We start from the raw sequence: 14,437 nt of genomic DNA on the forward strand, positions 1-14,437 counted from the left end.
AATCATGAAGGAAGGATTTCAGTCCAAAAGGAAATAATTTTACATTTTTAATGTAGCTGACCTCCAAAATGGGCGCAATACGGGAATGGGCGTCATTCCGAACAGGAGCAGGAAGGAACAGGATTTTTTTTGTTTATTTGGTCCGGGACTGGGACGGGACAGGAGTGAAAACCAACATCTTTGTATTCGAGGCAGGGACTATGTTTACCCTGGGTTGTTAGTGGAAGTCTTGGGGAGTATTTAGTGCATGTACTGTACATGCACACTTCCAGTGCATTTTTTTTATTTTTAAATTTAAATCATTGGTTAGCCATTTATTTTTAAGGGTAATGTTACAAGAAACGTATGAAAATATATTCAATTGTTTAAACGAATGAGTCATTACAAACATTTTAGGAGTTCTCAATTACTGGCCGTTATTTACTTTCGCAATAGGATGCTTTCCCTCGTAGTTACTCTAATTAAAATCTTAGTTAAAATTGTACTTTGATTGCAATGCGTACGATCTGCCAACTTTCTTTTCGGATGCAATTTTGAGAGATGCTGGAGGTGGGATGAGGAAACTTACAGTACAGGAGTCTTCCACCACGGTGTATCTGAATCGGCTGTTTCCCTCGGCTTTGAGCTCCAGGTCGTTGGAGGCTTTGAGGAGCACGGCCTTCTTCAGGTTGCCCGTCTTCTGGTCTTTGTAGCCCACAGAGTTCTTGCAGTGGTAGGTGATGGACTGAGACGCTTCTTTGGACAGCAGGCGGATGAAGGTCATCTGCACTCTCAGCGCATTTGCAGACTGGTCTTTGTTACCGTAAGTGAACTGCAAACATTCGGCACAACAGAAGGAATCGATGCAGGCCTACAGATGTACGTTAAATTGAAGAGCACATATTGTGGGAAATGTACTGCTATTTGATTCCTCATTCACAAATACAGTTATCCCGCCTCCATGCGGGTATTACATTCCAGACCAGCCCCGCAATCAGGGTCAGAGATTTTCATTACAAAACAAACATGCAGGTGTCACGCTCTGTAGGCGTAAAAAGCAGGATTGAAGGGGATTTTACATAACACTGGTCAACCATTTATCTCACATTTTTAAATCAGATATGCCAGCCTAAACTTTACTATATTAGTTTTTAGTTCCTCGTTTTTTTCTTTAGCATATCTGGTTTTCATAAAAATATAATAACAATCATATAATTTGTAATACGATAATATATTTAGCAATGTGTACGAATGAATGTTTAGGGTGAGCAACAGGTGGATTTTTTTTTTTCCTGAAACATCATAGCTATAAATTACACCGCATGGTGCCACATTGCGCAAGCAATACAGATGTAATAATAGTATAATACTAAGCAATAGGTCAAACTTAAAAACAAAAAATACAAATATCAGCATCAAAATAAATTTAGTGGCACATAAAGCCATCGGACTACACTGTCTATAGCACTAACATGTGAAAGCCAAAAGGTATGCAAAGCTGCATAAAGTTTGGCTAGACACAGATTAGATGAAGCAGCACGTACTGTACAATACGTGATGATTGTCGGCGTGGTGGGCACTGGGGGGGTATTTGATTTTGGCGATGGGCACATTTGCATGCTAATCACTTACGGTTCCACTTCCACAAGTAAAAGTCACAACCCCCTATCTCCTTCTATCTCGGCCCAGGGTAAACAGTTCCTCACTTGCATGACACAGGGCCTCCCCCTCAAAACGGGCTAATTTCTATGTCATGAAATCCGAGGTATACTTTGATGAACAAGCAAAGACCTGGGAACTAGCTTTAACAGTGAAAAAAAAAGCTTGAATCCTTTCAAATGCAAGCACTCACATGTGTTCCTCTGTTGATGTCAGCTCCAAACCACACAGGTTTGTTCTTGGACGAGCTCCACCAGTTTTTACGAGGTAGGCTAGCCGGGTTAGCGGAGATGCACGTCTCCCCGGTGTCCAGGTTACAGTACACTTTGATGGCATCCTCGGCACTGCCTTGGTTGGGGTCCACCCAGAATTCGCCTGCACCACCGAGGGAAACCATTGGTAACATGAAGTATGTGACATTTCATGACAGTATGAACTCGGGGCGATTTCAATGAAACCACAAACACCAATTTAAAGCTGTAGGCAGTCCTGCCTGAACACGGTAGCCAATATCATTGCAGCAGGACATGTCCTGCCATGAACAACGCTTCGGCTCTACTCCTCTCACAGCTCATCTGTATGGCACTGATGTTAGACATTATCCTCAAAGGAGAAAGAATAGCTGACTTATTACTGTTAAATTGTCTGTCCACATGTTGTTGTGGCACCGTTTGTGTTCAAGCCATTGCCAAAATAGATGCTAATTAGCGCTAGCATTAAGATAGCAGACTGAAGACTGTGTGGTTTTAAATACACAACATGTAATTCTCTTTGGCTTCTGTTTTTGTTTTAGAGTGAACTTCAAGTTTCACTCATCACAATGAATTCTCTTTTTTTTCAGAATTCTTCACTATGTGCCAAACTTCCGATTGTTGACTTGGACTCAGTGCCACCATAGAGCTCTTGTATCTCAAGTCTACACTCGCAAGTCAAAGCAAAAATGATGCCCGTACCTCAAAAGACTCGAAGGTTGAGTCACTCGAATCACAATGTTGCTAAAGTTTGCCAGTGGGCAGTACATTTCATTGTCTTATTTGTAAGACAAACCAACAAAATAAACCAGAGAGGAAATGTTTCACCATACCTCATTTTTACAATGAAAAACTGCCCCTGGCAATGGTTCACCTCGCAAGAGACGAAATGTTTTTTCTCTAACAAGCCATCATTATGTAAAAACTACCACCCTCCAGGCACACAAATTGCAACTCTCAAATGTTGTGAGAGTTGCTTGACAAGGATGACAATAGTTTTACACAGAAACAATGGGGAACATAGCATAAACGGCTTAAACCTACAGTATTTTCCAAACATCCCAAAGAACCCAACTTTGTTCATAGACATGAGCGCTGACTTGAAGCATTATATTATTCTACGACATCACTGAGTCAGCCTATGTTGCTTTTGAACATTCACTACAATTAACATGGACCTCTACAGATGTCAATGGCAGTAAAATAGTTTGGTTCAAGGACTCTAACGTAACCTCAGTTTGTTGGTCGTACACTCTTTCATCACTCACCGCTCTTTTTTGCGGGGTAGCATCTCTTGAGGTCATCACAGGTCCTGGCAGGGTGCTTGCGGCTGCCGTCCGGGCTCTTCATACTGTCAATCTGGCTGCTGAGAGCTTTCAGGGTGGCCTGCACGCCAGGGTCCACCGGTAAGAAGGTGGAGGAGTTGCTGTTGGGTAGAGCCTCATCCTCACTGAACTCTGGCGGAGGAGGGGGGGCATCTTCGTAATCGTGAGGGCCTCCAAACAGATCATCCATAGCTGCCACGGGAGGACCTGGTGGGCCAGGAAGGCCTGGAGGTCCAGGTTCTCCTGGAGGGCCCTGTGTATCAAGAAAGCATTATGTTATTTATACTTCATTTTCTTTTTCTTTATTGAATAAATACAAGATGCACAAAAAAAACTAAACCACAAACATACCCACCAAACATCTGCTGAAAAGATGTTCAGCGCTTTAATGAGTCTGAGATTTTCTTTTTATTAGTTCCTCCCGAGTCCCAACTCCCAGCACCAAATGTTACCAGGGCAACCTCACTTTCTTGATTGTCTAATGAAATAATACCTCTGGTCCAATTTCTCCTGAGATTCCACGTGTTCCGGGAGGTCCCATTGGCCCAGGCTGTCCAATGTATCCTTCCTTTCCAGGAGGCCCAATGGGACCAGGTGGCCCCTGAAGTATAATGGAAACACAAACAGTTATCGTTTAGTGCTGAAATATACAGCAAACAATAAACAATAGTACGATACTTGCAAATAAATAACAAATGAGAGAAAGTGTGGGATTTACCCGTGCACCATTTGGTCCAATAATTCCAGAAGCTCCCTGCTCACCTGTTGTGCCCTAAAATAAAAAATATACATTTTTTGTTCTCAGTTTTTTAGACACAGATCGCGTTTGAACACAATCTCATATAAATAGGTATGTAATCAATACGGAAATGTTGCTTCTTGCAGCACTCTTGAAGTAGAATAACTATATTTTACTCCAGATTGAATGTGATCACTGTACTGAGCTCTGACTTACAGGAGGTCCAGGAAGACCCTGCAAACCAGTAAATCCACGATGACCCTTCTGTCCTCTCTCTCCATGATCACCCAAATCACCCTTGTCTCCCCGTGGTCCTTGGGGTCCCTGCGACACAAGTGCAACACAAGTTATAAAAAGGGTGACATCCCACATCTAGCTAAGGTCAGCTTAGAACTCACCACTAGTCCTCTCTTTCCAGCTGATCCGGGAGGACCAACAGGTCCTCTGGAGCCCTGCAAAATAAAGAAAAAGGCCTCAGGGACTAAATGTGTCTGCCAACACCTCTACTCCAACATTTTAATACCAAAGCCTTCCAGCAGGTAGCATTAAGTTCATTCAAGCTCAAACATGTCCACGGAAGGTAATTATTTCTTCTTTGTACAGGTTGTCAGACTCATAAAATAACACACACTTCTATCACGCTGAAGTCCATGAGGACAAGACAAATTGATAGTCTGTCTACCTCTGGGCAAACAAGATACATGTAGTATGAGAAATGTCAGCTTACAGCATGTCCTCGTTTTCCAGCTTCCCCAGCTACACCGACAGGACCCGGGGGGCCAGGAAGTCCCTGAGGGCCAGCCAAACCCTCTGGACCATGATCCCCTCGGTCTCCCTTGAAAGGTATTGATAATTGGTGTTTTGCAACATTTAAAGCCATTTACAAATTCCGTCCTCTTTTGCTCTTACCCGTTGTCCAAGAACACCTTCTTTTCCTGGTGGACCATCAGAGCCGGCAGGGCCCTGAGGAGCAAAGACAAGCATTAACCCACATGAAACATGCGAGTTGGAGTTAAGTTAAAATGGCAAACACAGACACAGATTTAAAAACTACTAACATCAGGACCAGGATCACCACGTGGCCCATTGGCACCTGGAACGCCAACTGGTCCTGGAGGGCCTTTGTCACCAGTTGATCCAGGGGATCCCTGTTTTCCTGGTGGTCCCTAAAAGTAAAAAGTATTAAAAAGTGTGGAATGCATTGGCCAATTTAAATATGTACGGTCAATTTATTGAAGCGTTACAACTAAAAAAGATACTGACTGCTGGCCCTGGGAGACCTGGCATTCCTCGTTCTCCTCGCAGACCTGGAAGACCCACAATACCCCTCTGGCCTGTAGTTCCTGCTGGACCCGGAGGACCATCAGGCCCCTTAAACAAAGTACACAAAACCGATATTCAATACTAAGAAACTCTAACGTAAGAGCATTGAGCTCCCTGTGTGTTTTAACTGGAAACAATGTATCTAAATATGTTTATTGTACAATGACCTCTAAATAATTTCAATCTTATTCTACTAGTTCAGCTACACAGTAGTCATATTTTAATTCAAATTCAAAACAAAGAATCCTGAGTGGTATAAAGACTTTATAGAGAACATGTTAAGCGAAGCTGTCAGTCATGGTGTAATTCAATCAAGAGTCACTACAACCGTTGGGCCATCTTCTCCAGAATCTCCTTTGTCTCCTGGGCTTCCTGGAGGTCCTGGTGGTCCTCGCTCTCCTTGTCTTCCATTTGCTCCATGGTCACCACGAAGACCGGCAGGGCCCTCTTTTCCAGGAGCTCCTAGTGGCCCAGGTTCACCAATTGGACCCTGAGGGGATCAGTTGTGGTCATGAAGGGAACATGCTTAAGATTGCATTGTAAGACTGTCTCTATTATGTGTTATGGTGCATTCAACACAAGTTAAACTTACAGTTGTCCACCAATTTAGAAAACGAACTTTGGACTTTGTTTGATTGCTTGGAAAAATAATCAAGAAAATCCTATGAGCTATACTTCCTCCCCTGAGGCAGATAACCACTAATTACTGACCCTTATTTGTTATTCCAGATATTTCTGGGGTGTCTGAAATATGTAAGACTATATGACAATACTTACAGTTGGACCTGGCGGGCCAACTCTTCCTGCAGATCCAGGGAAACCAGTAGGCCCCTGGGAACAAAACATTACATGAGATCACACTTCAAATGGAAAATTGTTATTAAATTTGTTTTAAATGACCCCTTCTCTTTGCTCACTAATGGCTTTATGGTCTCTTAACGGTCACATGCTCAAAACATTTCTGTGATTATGAAATTCCCATACCGGTGCACCCTGTGTTCCTCTGCCGCCTTTTAGTCCAGCAACACCAATTGGCCCCTATAAAGAGAAACAAAATGAATTCAGACTTCTGCACAAATATTTTAATTAACATTTAGAAATGCTGTTGCAACACATTTTTCATACGAGCTATTGATTATTACAACGTACAGGAGGACCATGTGCTCCAGCTAAGCCTTGAGGTCCCGGGGATCCAGCATCTCCTTTCTGGCCAGGTTCCCCTGTCTCTCCTTTTACTCCAGGTTGGCCATCAGGACCCTGTGATATAATAATGAAAAATGCACCAGAACTATTTTAAATCACTGCAAAACATTCATAAATCTGTCTTAGGATGTGTTACCAATGCAACAAATGAGGACTTACAGGTGGTCCAGCAAAGCCAACTGCACCGATTGGGCCAGGGTCTCCTCTTGCTCCCTGTAGATGATGATCAAATATTCAGCCAGTATTGTTTGCAGTAACCAGGATTATACAGTATATTGAACATCTGCAATTAAAACATTGGCCAGGTATACTCACAGGCACTCCTCTAGAACCTGGCGGTCCAGCAGGTCCTTTAGGTCCAGGTTCTCCCTGAAATGTGTCACATACTTACTTAAATTACTCTTGATATATTGTTGTTTGAGAAGTAGTCTTAGGTTCTAAAAAAGACTACCTTTTCACCACTGGGCCCTGCAGGTCCTAACGGGCCAACAGGTCCAGGTGCACCCTGAAAAGACAGGAAACACACAGACATTTAGGTTTACCATTGTCAGTTCAGTGGTGAAACATGATAATATCATGGCTCGGGCTTGCATGTTTTCTTCTGGGATGGGCTTGGTTTCTATTTTATTGAAGCAGCAAAGTGAACTCTGAAGTCTACAGAAACATGGTGTCTGCCGATTTGAAGTAAGATGTCATGTCATGTCATCCTCCAAACCGCTTATCCTATATAGGGTCGCAGGGAGTTGCTGGAGCCTATCCCAGCCGTCAATGGGCGAAGGCAGACTACACCCCGAACTGGTCGCCAGCCAGTCGCAGGGCACACATAGACACTGTCACTGAGCGGGAATCGATCCCACGCTGCCCCCACACAACTCAGGCGTGTGTACCACTACATGAAGTAAGATGCAACCAAACTAATTGGGAAATACTTAATCATGCAGCAATACCAGTCAAAACACTTGTCAAACAATAATGAAGTTCATGGGTGTTACATGGGCCAAGAATCCAATTGCTCACCCTTGCGCCGTCATTTCCAGGTGTACCTTCTGATCCTTTCTCGCCAATGGCTCCCTGCACAAAAGACACCACAAAATTGGTATTGGGCATGTTGTGTTGTATTCAAATCACAAGACTACTGATTCTAACTTCAGGCTTCAACAAATGTACAACTAATTCTTCCACTTTCACAAGAGCAATGGAAAAATAAAAAGGACAAAAAAAAAAACTTACTCTGTCACCTTTCGGTCCAGATGGGCCAGAGATTCCCCTTTCTCCTGGCATGCCCTGAAGACCTGGAGGACCTACATCACCAAGGGCACCGGGTGGACCAGGACTACCCTTCAGGGACAAGCAGAGGTTGTCACTTATTTGTGTGTTTTAGCACATGAGTGGGTGAAGGTGCTTCCCATATCAAATCCCGATGTCTCTCTGAACAAAATTGCTAACCACACCAACAATCCTACTTGTTTTTTCAAGTCATCCTCAAACATAACTTGAAGCGGACATACACTTTGTTTAAATGTGGGTTTCCTGTGTTTTAAACTTGACTGTGTTCATACAATTCTCCCTCTTTGCTAACATGCAGATGGCAATCCATCCATTGGCAACTGATCAACATTCAAGACAAAATGGGCACTTAGCTAATTTATTGGTGCCAATTCACCAACCTTGCCTCTCAAGAGAACACCTTATTACTAATACACTTGTCAATCATTTTATCGGTCATCCAGAACTAAAGTAAATTTAAGAACCATCTTTTCAGCAATTTCGCATTGCATATTGACTGTTCTACAATGTATTACCTTCGGCCCATCTGGTCCAGGAGCTCCGGGGATTCCCTTGGGTCCCTGCAGACCAATTGGACCCAGCTCGCCTCTCTCTCCTGGAATTCCACGCTCACCCTGTGGAAGAAACCCCACAGCTCTTATATTCATAGTCTAGCACAGATATACATCGTTTCTAAAAGTGCAGTCCACCTACCCTAGGTCCAATTTGACCAACAGCACCAAGCTCTCCAGGAATGCCCTGAAAGAAAAAGATCACATGCTCGCTACACAAACCTGTTTATCACTTTGTTATTGGAATCACTATTAAGATGTGATAAGGAATGGGGTTGCATCAATTTTTAACTTTAATTATACTCACTAGGTCACCTGGTTTCCCGGATTCTCCAGGAGGACCTTGATTTCCTGGTAAACCCTGATAAAACAATAGACGTATCAACACAAGACCCCAATATATATTCTGAATAATATCATATCTGACATGTAGCTCTGTCATAAACTTATGTGATTCTGCAATTAAATATGATACTTTGCAGAGAATAATGACTCACCTGGAATCCATTTACACCTGGAGGTCCCTGTTCTCCTCTGTCACCCGCAACACCCTGTTGATTGAGTCACCCCTTTCGTCAATTATGATATTGGTGGGGAAATAAACCATTTATTGATATTAAAGTGATAGCTCTTACGGATGGGCCAGGTGGACCAGCAGGCCCAACCTCTCCATCTTTTCCAGGAGGACCCTAAAAGAAAAAAAGGCCATTATCATCCCTGCAAAAATCTAATCCATGTCATGTTCTAGTTCCATGACAGGCAAAAAAGCAAAACTCGACTTTATAAATCCAGATTACTCACCCTTTGACCAGCTACCCCTGCAGACCCTTGTTCACCTGTCTTTCCAGGATCACCCTTTTCAAGGCAAGACGTATTTGAAGTTAGCGACCAACATGTTGATGGAACAGGTAGTTACAAAGTAGGACTTACATTAAATCCCTTGGGGCCAGGTATTCCCATTGTTCCTGCAGGCCCTCTGTTGCCAATGGATCCTGCGGGGCCTGGGCGACCATCTTCACCAGGAGCACCCTAAACGACAAGCAAAGCCATACCTTGACTTAACCCAATTCATGTATTTTAAGTCAAAATGGATAAAGGACATTCACGTACGAGTGGCCCTGGCTTTCCCTCTGCCCCCTGGACTCCAGGAGTACCAGTAAGACCCTTTGGAGAGCAGATTCAAAGGTTAGCGATAGACACATTTGAGACAGAAGTACGTGAACTAATCGAGTCTGTCGCTAAAAAGTTAAATGACAAACGTGTTAGTGTTACCCTTGCACCTGGTAGACCAGGTTCTCCTGTACGGCCTGGGTCTCCTAAGGAACCTTTTGGTCCTGATAGGCCTGATATTCCACGATCTCCTTGAGAACCCTTCAGAGAGAAACACAAAGATGGTATATGAGACTTAGCAAATACACAGCAGAGACTCTAATCACATATACAAGTGTGAATAAAGCCTCTTGTATTGAAGTCATAATATAAAAGAATAACTAACTCTACCTTTGGTCCAGGCAGACCATCAGCGCCAGGGAATCCTCGATTACCTGGGGAACCCTGTAAACAGAGCCAAAATAACATTACTTTTAGCTAATAAAGTATATATATAAAGTTCCCTCCTGCAACACACCTGATTCAAATGATCAGTCTTGCAGGATGGAAACATCTAAAACATGCGGGATATCGGCCCTCGAGGACCTATGCTTTATTAGGTCAATGGCCATGTGGTGGGATATTTACTTCTGAGTGACAATACAGGTCCCATATATACAGACTTCTAAACGTCACAAGTTACTGCTCGAGGATGAATGATGACTCACTCTCTCACCAACAGGACCAGGAGGGCCAACAGTTCCAGTGTCTCCTCGAGGTCCCCGCTTGCCTTCCTCACCCTGAGGTCCAATCACTCCCTGAGATCCTGGGGGACCCTAGAAATGTGACACATGAGAGGAAGTGAATGACAGACTGCGAGAATATAACATGTTCTTATTTCTGTGATATTGTACATGTATGAAGAATACAATGTATACTATCATCTTACAACTTCTCCTTTGGGTCCAGCCTCTCCCTTAAATCCTGGTACGCCAACATCTCCCTTTAACAAAAACAGAATACGAATCAAACGCTGTCACTGGCAACAATTGTTAAAATGCAAAATCCAAACTTAAGGATCCAACGTACCAGTTGTCCTTTGATGCCGGGCTGGCCGGTGCTTCCCTGAGGTCCTGGAGGGCCAGAGGGTCCGAGATGCCCACCCGCGCCTTGAGGACCAAGGTTTCCCTGTAGTAATTCAGCCTTGTAATCCAAGCGTATTCACATTTTTTATTTCATTTGTTTTGTTTTACATACCACTGGTCCTTTGGCTCCTGGGCCACCATCTGTACCCGTGGGTCCCTTTAGATGCAGAATACAACCATTAGGGGAACATATCATGACAATATCGCAAATGCATATACAATATGTCCCCTTCATTGACTAAATATAAGGACATTAACTATTTTTTCCCTGTAGTGTGCTTGGGTGTGTGACATGAATGAAAACATGAAAACATTACCCTTAAGCCAACTGGTCCAGATCTCCCAAGATGACCAGTCTCTCCTCTTTGCCCCTGAGGACCCTCTGGACCCCGAACACCCGTGGGGCCAGGTTGTCCCTATGAAACACAAACACAGATGAAAAACAGGGGAAAAAAGCTCAAGTATGCAGAAATCAAAATTATCAAATTATTTGTTGTCGTTGTTTCTCTTTAAATATAAATATCCTGGGCCAATTGATTAGCGGGATGCTTTTACTATACTTGCCTTCATGCCTGGTGTTCCCGGATATCCAGGAGGGCCACTGAGACCCAGGGGACCCTGGAAACCCACAAAAATTACAAACAAGGTTATAATTTATCTCCTTAATGTGATCTTTTAGGCTCTGTAATCAATCATTCCGATAAAAAAAAATCCCACTGTTAAAGCTTGTCTTTGTTATCAACTTCCTCAATGTATTGCAAAGATTTAGTCTTAGTGGTTTGTAAGTTGAAATAGGTGAATACTGACTTACAATTGGACCTGGTTTTCCAATGTTACCAGGTACACCACGCTTACCCTAAGAGCAAAACAGACAAACAAACAAAATCTCTTAGAATCATAAAAGTCTTTTGGACTCATACTCAGTAACGCCTGGTGGTGTGAAGTTATTATTGCAGTAAAGCTTATCCCAGCAATGATTTGTTGCATACCGGTGTACCACCAGGTCCAGAGCGGCCCCTTTCCCCGGGCATTCCAGCTGGACCCTGTAAACACAGAACTTAACTGGTGATGCCGTCCTCAAATCCAGTGTGTGCTTTCAAAGATGGCTGAGAAAGTTAGTCGGACAAAATGTGAACAGGAATAATCAATAACTAACAATATCACTGCACTTGATTATTCATTTGAATATAGAAATTCACCTTATAGGAACTAGAAATTTCAATTCCCTGAGGTTCATCGAGCATTGAATTGATCGCAACTGCACTGCTCTGCTTGTCTTAGAAGACCAGAAAAGCAGAACAGTCCAGTTGCGATTGATTCAAAGGGGCCTGGATGAATGAAAATATTCACAAGCAATTCACAAAAGTATTGAAATTAAGAAATTCATAATTTGAGGACTATACTGGTAGTTCTTGTAATAACCCTCAGTATTAAAAAACTGTTCCAAAACAAAATTATCCATTCACATTCTCACTGCACCTATTGAAGGTGACATTGCCTTAGATCGAAAAAAATCCAATATTTAGGAACATGTATGTTTTTAGAAACTAGCAAAAAATAAATGCATGGCTTATTTGTACACTGAAACACAACCTGTTTTTTTCTATAGTCAACAGAAGATGAGTGTCGTGAGCCTATTAATCATTGGAGAATTAGAGAAAATACAGACCATTGGTCCAGGTCCTCCCATTGGACCAGGTGGGCCTGTGGCACCCTATGGAAGCATGAGAAAAATATGCATGAAGTTGTTGTAGGATCACTTTCAGGCCTGTTGCTATAGATAAGGTTTGCCACTAAATTTTGGAACACCAGCCTCATTTTACCTTGGATCCAACGGCTCCATATTCTCCTTTTTGCCCAAGAGGTCCTGCATGTCCCTGAAAAAATGATCATACAATACATAATCTTATTTGGCAAATGCAGGAAAACAAAACATATATCCCAAACTATGGATTTGATGCAAAATGAACTGCTGAAGACACATTAACTCACTCTGTGTCCTTTTAGCCCAGGAGGCCCTGGTGTACCTGGAAACCCTCTTCCTCCCTATAATGTGAGTCAAAATTGTTATAGTTAGAAAGTATCCTTCAACAACAAGATACAACATGGTCACACCGCTGGACAAATGATCTTACTTGGGAACCTGGGAATCCAACTTCTCCAGCATTTCCTGACTTGCCTGGTTCACCCTATGTGAGGACATAATCGTTAAACAATTACTGTCAACACTGCTGCAGATTGCAGTGAGACGTTCCACAGCCACGGCCCAGCCTTGACGTACGTCTTCTCCTGGTTTCCCTGAGGAGCCCTCAGGTCCTCTTTGCCCAGATGGACCCTAAAAATGCACATTTTCATTCTTAACATCTGTAACAACTGTGTATCTGATCATAGAAAATGGAATGGATGTTATACCATATGCCCTGGATCGCCAACATCTCCGGGAGGTCCTTGTGGTCCAGACTGGCCCTTTCAGAAGCAAGAGAAACAAAGTTAGAGCCTGCTCTCGCGTCCCATTTGAAACAGAAAATCTTGAAAAATGACAATCAAACTTTGACGCAATCGCAATGCTCCACCTTTGTAAAATTAGTCACAATTTAGCATCACCAGTCTGTCTACGATATCGTATGTGGCTCTGATTGTGGTTCATTGGGGTCAATTCGCTAGTAGAAGGTCCACAAAGTACAAGCCCTGGAATCTGAAACTTGAAACCAAAACACCGACCTCCTGTTTTTTGTTCCCAGCATGGGTCCTAGAGACTTTTTCATGTGTCTTATTATGACAAACGTGTCTACTGAACTTGTTGTCAATTGGTGAAACAAGTGTCGGGAGCTATTTTTTTTCTAAATTTCAAGGGGGTCATTGGGTTTTAGTCATGTTGTTCTTTGAGCCACCTAAAAGAGATACACATCGGATGTCATATGTGTAATATGTGCACCAGGAGGCATTTGCACTAATTGGTGACTTTTTAGCATGTTGAGGCCCCCAAATGGCAATTCATTGGTCAGCATATTGGACTTACAGGGGAACCAGTTGGCCCAGGAGGTCCTCTTGCTCCAGATTCACCCTAAAAAAGACAATTGATCAAATAACCTTCAACATTTTAAGGGTATAAAGAACAAAAATATAAACTTAATGGAGGTGGTGGTAAAATCAATCTTAAGTTTCAGGGGAAATGCTTTTGTTTGACATCTTACCCTTGAGCCACTTAACATGCTTTGAGGTGCATTTTTTCCGTCCAACACTCCGGCCATCTGAGACCCAAGACCCTGCAGTTGAAGCGGGCGATTAGTCCGTGTTGACATGTTTGAGGTTTGTATTAGTAAGGGTGACAGAAATACGGATTCTTCAAAGTGTTCTCCTTGACTCGCTGGATGCGGAGCATCGGTGTAAGTGGTGGGTGGTGGTTATCACTTACTCCGGGATGAGTTGGGTGTCCTGGAGGTCCGGGTTCACCAGGCTGACCCGGAACTCCCGGCTCTCCATCGTAACCCGCAGAGCCTCGCAGTCCCTGGAAGTAAAAGAAAGACTGTACTTACACAGTTTTAAGTTGTGTCATTTTGTGTGTAATGGTCTTTCCGGTCTGTGATTGCTGGTGACCAGTCCAGGGTGTAACCCCCGACCGCGCACTCTCACACCCAGTACTGCCCGGTGTTTCCAGGGCAGGCGTGTCAAATGCTATGGGAAATAAACTTGGCCAATGAAGATAGTTCTTATTCTGAAAATGGATGGGTAGAGTTTCCTTTGTTTTTAAATGAACTGGGTTGATGTTCACTGATGGTGTTTTGGTTCACTGACTTCCAAGCAGACAGTGTGGGTTCAGTTCCCATTCACTGACGGTGCAAATGTGAGAGTGAATGGCTGTCTATTTCTATACGTGCCCTGTGAT

The 14,437-nt window shown here is 43.1% G+C and overlaps 1 protein-coding gene across 1 annotated transcript in view; it reads right to left on the bottom strand.

Annotated features, from left to right (window-relative positions):
- col5a2a (collagen, type V, alpha 2a) overlaps positions 1-14,437 on the bottom strand; it is a 37,615-nt gene that overhangs the window by 2,201 nt on the left and 20,977 nt on the right. The window contains exons 7-53 of the mRNA XM_086051899.1: positions 13,967-14,059; positions 13,746-13,817; positions 13,571-13,615; positions 12,964-13,017; positions 12,833-12,886; positions 12,687-12,740; positions 12,544-12,597; positions 12,375-12,428; positions 12,221-12,265; positions 11,541-11,594; positions 11,363-11,407; positions 11,116-11,169; positions 10,869-10,967; positions 10,664-10,708; positions 10,496-10,594; positions 10,356-10,409; positions 10,135-10,242; positions 9,818-9,871; positions 9,590-9,688; positions 9,428-9,481; positions 9,248-9,346; positions 9,119-9,172; positions 8,953-9,006; positions 8,815-8,868; positions 8,625-8,678; positions 8,460-8,504; positions 8,282-8,380; positions 7,710-7,817; positions 7,497-7,550; positions 6,931-6,984; positions 6,795-6,848; positions 6,639-6,692; positions 6,426-6,533; positions 6,261-6,314; positions 6,054-6,107; positions 5,605-5,766; positions 5,217-5,324; positions 5,012-5,119; positions 4,863-4,916; positions 4,681-4,788; positions 4,352-4,405; positions 4,170-4,277; positions 3,933-3,986; positions 3,708-3,815; positions 3,158-3,467; positions 1,832-2,013; positions 569-811 (exon numbers count right to left, since the gene is read on the bottom strand). Coding sequence (XP_085908025.1) covers positions 569-811; positions 1,832-2,013; positions 3,158-3,467; positions 3,708-3,815; positions 3,933-3,986; positions 4,170-4,277; positions 4,352-4,405; positions 4,681-4,788; positions 4,863-4,916; positions 5,012-5,119; positions 5,217-5,324; positions 5,605-5,766; positions 6,054-6,107; positions 6,261-6,314; positions 6,426-6,533; positions 6,639-6,692; positions 6,795-6,848; positions 6,931-6,984; positions 7,497-7,550; positions 7,710-7,817; positions 8,282-8,380; positions 8,460-8,504; positions 8,625-8,678; positions 8,815-8,868; positions 8,953-9,006; positions 9,119-9,172; positions 9,248-9,346; positions 9,428-9,481; positions 9,590-9,688; positions 9,818-9,871; positions 10,135-10,242; positions 10,356-10,409; positions 10,496-10,594; positions 10,664-10,708; positions 10,869-10,967; positions 11,116-11,169; positions 11,363-11,407; positions 11,541-11,594; positions 12,221-12,265; positions 12,375-12,428; positions 12,544-12,597; positions 12,687-12,740; positions 12,833-12,886; positions 12,964-13,017; positions 13,571-13,615; positions 13,746-13,817; positions 13,967-14,059 — 3,888 coding nt within the window. The remainder of the gene's footprint in view (positions 1-568; positions 812-1,831; positions 2,014-3,157; positions 3,468-3,707; positions 3,816-3,932; positions 3,987-4,169; positions 4,278-4,351; positions 4,406-4,680; positions 4,789-4,862; positions 4,917-5,011; positions 5,120-5,216; positions 5,325-5,604; positions 5,767-6,053; positions 6,108-6,260; positions 6,315-6,425; positions 6,534-6,638; positions 6,693-6,794; positions 6,849-6,930; positions 6,985-7,496; positions 7,551-7,709; positions 7,818-8,281; positions 8,381-8,459; positions 8,505-8,624; positions 8,679-8,814; positions 8,869-8,952; positions 9,007-9,118; positions 9,173-9,247; positions 9,347-9,427; positions 9,482-9,589; positions 9,689-9,817; positions 9,872-10,134; positions 10,243-10,355; positions 10,410-10,495; positions 10,595-10,663; positions 10,709-10,868; positions 10,968-11,115; positions 11,170-11,362; positions 11,408-11,540; positions 11,595-12,220; positions 12,266-12,374; positions 12,429-12,543; positions 12,598-12,686; positions 12,741-12,832; positions 12,887-12,963; positions 13,018-13,570; positions 13,616-13,745; positions 13,818-13,966; positions 14,060-14,437) is intronic.

The sequence above is a fragment of the Filicampus tigris genome, chromosome 14 (assembly GCF_054856515.1).
Source record: "Filicampus tigris isolate MCC_2025a chromosome 14, RoL_Ftig_1.0, whole genome shotgun sequence".
Taxonomy (NCBI): domain Eukaryota; kingdom Metazoa; phylum Chordata; class Actinopteri; order Syngnathiformes; family Syngnathidae; genus Filicampus; species Filicampus tigris.